The 6,669-nt window shown below is 33.2% G+C and overlaps 1 protein-coding gene across 1 annotated transcript; it reads left to right on the top strand.

Moving 5' to 3' along the window:
- Nucleotides 1–304: 304 nt before the first annotated feature.
- LOC149416612 (uncharacterized) lies at nucleotides 305–6,270 on the top strand. The gene is made up of 3 exons (XM_089641425.1): nucleotides 305–415; nucleotides 2,042–2,199; nucleotides 6,015–6,270. The coding sequence occupies exons 2-3, from the start codon at nucleotides 2,058–2,060 to the stop codon at nucleotides 6,218–6,220; spliced, it is 348 nt and encodes a 115-aa protein (XP_089497551.1). The 5' UTR covers nucleotides 305–415; nucleotides 2,042–2,057; the 3' UTR covers nucleotides 6,221–6,270.
- The last annotated feature ends 399 nt before the right edge of the window (nucleotides 6,271–6,669 follow it).

Consider the following 6,669-nt stretch of genomic DNA (forward strand, 5'->3'; position numbering starts at 1 on the left):
TGTGTTTGTTGAGAATTATTAATATAGTAATTTTTTGTCAAATTAGGCATCTATTAGATCTTACGATAAAGGTTGAACAAATTGCAGTTACTACCTACCCAAGACGCAAACAAATTAATTTATAATCGATGCATCAAATCCATAGACGATAGGTAATAATATTACATCAATTTAACAAATCGGCAGTACCTACCTACATACAAATAATAAGATAACCAGAACAGAAATAACTTTTCAGTACAGTAGAGCTGCGAAAATAATCCCCGGCAACTAAATTGAATACAAATAATGATGATAAATCATTTTGAGAAATGATAAAATTAAGCCGTTAAATTTTTACGCGATAAGGGTTAGGTGTATATTTCAAAAAATCTCACAGTTGGATTATTTACGATTCAGGTTTCGAACAAGCCAGGTGAGTCTTCCTACATTTTACAAAATAACGGATTGTAATTTTATCAATTTTACTAATTAGTAATTTACTAATTAGTAATTTACTAATTACCAACTATTGCATCAATTCGTGAGATACAGCAATTGTTGTTATTATTTGTGAGTTTCAATCAATTTATGATTCGTTATTATTTATTATTACTTTTTTTGTACTACCTGACATAATATTTAGCAATTTTTGTTTGTTTTGACAGTAGATACTAATTTGTTTATAAAGTTAATTTATTGTTTATAGCATTGAAACGATGTGGATATCAACTGTCTTCTGATTAGATGTTTTCAATTTATCAAAAATTAATAGTAATTTTAATTATTTCGTCTTCAATTTTAGATGGTGACAATTTGCTTAAATACCGTGTCTACCCCGCATTATTTGATGAAATTTGCGTTTGTGTAATTTCATACTAAATACTAATTGGTATTATTTATTTAATGTAATGTACAGATTGTTGTAAGCTTTTTGCAATATTAATTTAGCAATATTAATTACCCTTAATGGAAAAAATTGGGTTTATGGGAGTCACTCGAATAACTGAAATTGAACTTGATTTAGACTAATTTAGGTCTGGGTAATCCGAATCTGTAAGAATTAGGTGGGGGTCGGCACTATTAACTGACTTATAGGGTTTTGAAATTTCGTACGCGATACATAGAAACCATGTTTTATTTATCAATTATGACATAAGAAAATCAAATTAATGACTGTTTAATAGTCTCACATTTCAGAAGTGCCAACCAAAAAATAAAAAGTGTTGCCATATAATAATAATATCAATGCATGGAAAATTCAGAAAATTAAATATCATTTGCCAGATTTGTAGTTTATTATTTAAAATCTTGTAAATATTAAATTTATACATATATATATATATATATATATATATATATATATATGTTTAACACTTTTTATTTTTTGGTTGGCACTTCTGGGATTCCCCAGCCCTAAATTAGTCTAAATCAAGTTCAATTTCGGTTATTCGAGTGACTCCCATAAACCGAATTTTACCCTTAATTTATATCTTTTGTTACTAAAAAATCATTTTTCCGGTCCTAATATTACAAAAAAAAATTTATCATAAAACTCTTTTTTAAAGCAAGTTAAATGAAGTATATTTTTCAATTTACGACAGCTTTAGAACATGTTCTTCTAAATTCGATTAAATTAATACGTGTTGAAAAACAATAAATAAATGTAATTTTTTATATCTTATTACCTCCATAGCACAGTGGTTTATTACTGCAATGGGCTTGATTTACGTTGAGCTCAAAATTACAGCAAGAAGTATTTTCAAATTTATTTATTAAAAATTAACACTGCCACATCTAGGTACCGTGCTGTTGATGTCGTTGAAGGAATTTGAAAGTTTTTGATCAAATTCACCAATAAAATGGACACACGGACTACATAAGTGTTTTGTGACCACATCTGAATATCCAGATATTTCCCAACCTTCGTCTTCATATCTCCTTCTCTTCCCCAATTGGGGATGTCATAGTCCCACCGGCTCTGGACAGTCGGGGGCAATTGAGACTCTGAGAAAGTTTTTTGAGCGCTGTTAAAATAATGACACATTCTTCTTTGTTTCAGCATCCAAATCATCATCATGTGCGCACTCAAAAGCCAGGGAGTTCTCGAGAAGATCAAGGAGAAGATCGCAGCCGCCGACCCCAACCCTGCCAACAGGAAGGCGCTCATCGTCATCGACATCAAGATCACTCAAGATGGCAAGGTCGTCAAGGAAGTCGGTAAGTTTCTAACCCAATAGCATTCTAATCTTTACAATATCTCTCAGTACCAGACCTTCCAAAGTCCAGCCCTGGCAACTGAAGATTCTGCTCAAGCTTAGACAATAGAAACAATGGGAGATATAGCATATGAATGTCAACGAGCGATGGCCGAAATGCACGGACTATTAGAAAGCGGCGGAGTGAACGATGTTGGCGACACGCGTTGTGCACGCAGTTTCTTACTAATTATGGTTCATGGGCTGTTTCAGATAATTTGAACAATTTGAAGTTCTGTGAAAGTTTGAAGGTTTATGAAATTTGATGAATTGTTCAAATTCTCTGAAACAACCCATCCTTAATAATTATTTTAAAATTTCCTCATCGTAATATTACCAAAAAAATTTCGTGTTTCATGTTCTCACTTCTATTTTTGAAACTAAATTACTAATATATATTTCAGTATTAAAATATTTAAATACATATATGGTTAAGGCCTCCGTGGTCGAGTGTCAGAGATCTCGACTAGCAATCTGAAAGCCGCGGGTTCAAACTATATGATTAAGTTGATTTATTTAACAATTTATGAATTAAAAAATATATTTTATATAAGATACTCCAAGTATAGCCTTGACCATTCAGAATTGAAACGTTATTGAAATGGCTTCAGCCGTGTTTGGTGATCAGATCTGAATAGCCAGGTATTTCCTCACCTTCATCTCTCCCATCTCCTTCCCGTTTCCACTGTCTTCAGCCTCACAACATACCCCAATTGGGCATGCCATAGACTCACTGGCTCCACATGGTTGGTAGCAGTTCAGACTCTTGTACATGTATTCACATAAAAAATGTACCCAATGCCTGAAAATATAAACACCACTGATTCTTAAACTTTACATGGTGTCTAATATGAATAATAACTTGCTGATTAAAAAATAAAAAATACATCTTAATGCTAGTCAAAGAACGAAATTGAAAAAATAATAAAATAAACTCTATTTTATTGAAGACAATATATAGTTTATGTCATCAATAACCGGCATTGCCGAATTCACTCCCAGATTCACTCGCAGATTTGAAGAAAATTTGACAAGAACACAACCACTCTTTTACAAAATTTGCAATGTTTTAGCGCTAGTACACGATGGCCCAATGCATTGGGCCAATATTGGCCCCATATAACCAATGTGTGAACGCCGTCGCCAACGTTGGGGCCAACGCTGGCCGGTTAAAAACGATCATGTCGTTAAGGCGGCAAATCGAAAATGGCACATGAAAATACTGTATTCTGCGTTAGCCATTTAATTTTATTTTTTAATGTGAATACCTCGTTAGAGTCCCAACCATCTGGTGCCAGTGAGCGCATTGCATCCCCAATTGAGGTATGTTGTGAGGCTGAAGGTGGTGGAGAGGGGAAGGAGATAAGGAATGGGAAAGGGAAAGGTTTTGGAGCACCTGCGCCTATTAAGATCTCTATCTTATGTACGCACTGATCTCCAGAATCCTACCCACCCATTTTACGTGTTTCCTTCCCAGAACCTCTCCTTCATTTTCTTAAAAATACCCTCTAATAGCATCCCCAAAGATGACAAAGATCACAAGGCACATCTGCTTCAAGTATTCATAATTCACAACCAAATTGCACAGTGTTTTCGTACTCCTTCTTTCAAACATCATGACTTTAGACTCACTTATATTTATCATTAACTCATCCTTCATACATACTTCGTTAATACAATCCACGAGAGACAATAAATGTAGATCTATGGTCTATCGTGACTTGGACTAACTATTACTTCGTTAATCCAAGACATGAGAGACTATAAATGTAGATCTATGGTCTATCGTGACTTGGACTAACTATTACTTCGTTAATCCAAGACACGAGAGACTACAAATGTAGATCTATGGTCTATCGTAACTTGGACTAACTATTACATCGTTAATCCAAGACACGAGAGACTATAAATGTAGATCTATGGTCTATCGTGACTTGGACTAACTATTACTTCGTTAATCCAAGACACGAGAGACTACAAATGTAGATCTATGTTCTATAGTGACTTGGACTAACTATTACTTCGTTCATCCAAGACACGAGAGACTATAAATGTAGATCTATAGTCTATCGTGTGGATAAATGTAGATCTATAGTTTCTCGTGTCTTAGACTAACTATTACTTCGTTAATCCAAGACACGTGAGACTATAAATATAGATCTATGGTCTATCGTGACTTGGACTAACTATTACTTCGTTCATCCAAGACACGAGAGACTATAAATGTAGATCTATGGTCTATCGTAACTTGGACTAACTATTACTTCGTTAATCCAAGACACGTGAGACTATAAATGTAGATCTATGGTCTATCGTGACTTGGACTAACTATTACTTCGTTAATCCAAGACACGAGAGACTATAAATGTAGATCTACAGTCTATCGTGTCTTGGATTAACGAAGATGGACTATAAGAAATCAGCACCGTAGCATCCGCATACTTCAGTATTAAATTCATAAAGTTACGACTATGACGAACCTATTACGTTGATGATGACACTGTAATGATGTCCGAAACGTTGGCTAAAGAAGGAGGTGTCGCAAAAATGAATCACTTTAATACCTTCAACATCTCAAGTCCTATTAGAATGTTTTCAAGTACTCGAATCTAAATGATTATTTTTATATAACCTGAACTAAAGATAACTGTTATTATCATTTTTATCAATCCACAAGCCACATAAAACTAACCTTACAAAAATAAAAATAAATCGATCAAAAACTTATCTGAAAAGTTATACAATATTGTTTGCTTTACATGCTTGCATCTGATAAGCATTTCAATTTTTTTTTATAGGCTATATTTAGCTTTTTTATTTCACAGTCGAAAAAACGATTGAAGTGTTTGACGCATTTATTTTCAATACTTATTAACTTATAATTATAAGATATTGGTTGGCTTGAAATAAATCCTTTTAGGAGCCAATCTAATGATTAGGTATTTTTTGTTTCCAACGATATTTCTTCAAGAGCTACAGCTAAAAATGTTTATTGAATATTGAATTTGTAAATCTGTGAAATACGGTAATTTTTTAAAACACCAAAATAAATCTTCAAATAGTATAAAATAAATTCGCTATCCGCGTCTGACGCTAAGTCGCCGTGTTTGTGCGCTTAGTGCTTCTAAACTACATAACGGATTTTGATAGGATTTTCACTATCAAGATGTGACCGTATCTTTTTTCCGATATTTCTGTTTCTTTTTTGTTTAAGGCGATGCCATACGTCGTGTGACATTTTGAATCAAGCCGCTAACAATAACACCCCTTATGTAGATGGCGATAAGGTTTAAATTCCCGTTCAACACCATCCGTCTTTTTGAATAAATACAAGAAAAAAACATCGCCAAAAAGTGGCTTTTATTTTATTTTGCGGACGTTCAGGCACAAATATTTAATTGTTTTACGATCATTTTATAAAGAACTTTATTTACCACATAATAAAATAAAACCTTAACCGAGAATGGGTTCGTAAGTAGGATATTTTGAACTTTAAAGCAGTTTTTATAGGACTGATACATTATTTTTTTCTAGGCTTATTAAAAGACTTACCTAAAAAATACTGGATCATTTAGTAGGGCAAGATGTGTTCTACTCGCAGTATTTAATTAAAGCATCTAAAACATTTCTAAGTGATCAAATTTTCAAACCAAAAAACATGAATTTGCATTGCTACGTATGGCATCGCCTTAATTTTATGTTTGGTAATAGCTATTATCTATTGGCTTCTATGATTAAAATAAATAAATAAATATTGACAATATTCTTCTTTTTTAGTCATGGATCTGAAGAAACTCGAGTTCACAGATGGCCCCTTCAAGGGAACCCCCGAGCTTAAGATCGTCGTGGATGACCTTACCCTCGTGCTCCTCGCCAAGAAGGAGGTCACTCTTGAGGATGCTATTAAGGAAGGAAACTTTAAGGTTGAAGGAGACGCCGATAGTATCGAGAAGTTGAAATTCCTGCAATCAAAGCTCGCTTAAGTTGTGTTCATAATGTATTAAGTTAAGGAAATAAAAACTACAAAAACTAAGACTTTTTTATTCTGCTTCTTATTTTGTCAGAGGTCGGGTTTCGTCAGATAGGCATTAAAATCGCTTGACAAACGGAGTCTAGAAACGTTCGATTTCAAGTACAAAACTGTTTTTTATTTATTTTGTAAATAATTTTATAAGACAGCAAAAATTTGTATTCTACTCAAGCCAAACGATAGGAAAACCTTCAATTTATCTAAAGCATATTTTTTTGGTATTCATAATGTACACCAATTCGTAATAAAGATTAATCAAAATAGTGATTTAGCATTAAGGCGATGCCATACGTAGTAATTCAAAATCATGTGTTTTTGGTTTGAAAATTTGGTTGCCTAGTAATTTTTCAGATGCTTTAATTAAATATTGCGAGTAGAATATATCTTGGCCTTTGAAATAAT

Source organism: Hesperophylax consimilis, chromosome 16 (genome assembly GCF_061612785.1).
Source record: "Hesperophylax consimilis isolate HC1 chromosome 16, BYU_Hcon_1.0, whole genome shotgun sequence".
Classification (NCBI taxonomy): domain Eukaryota; kingdom Metazoa; phylum Arthropoda; class Insecta; order Trichoptera; family Limnephilidae; genus Hesperophylax; species Hesperophylax consimilis.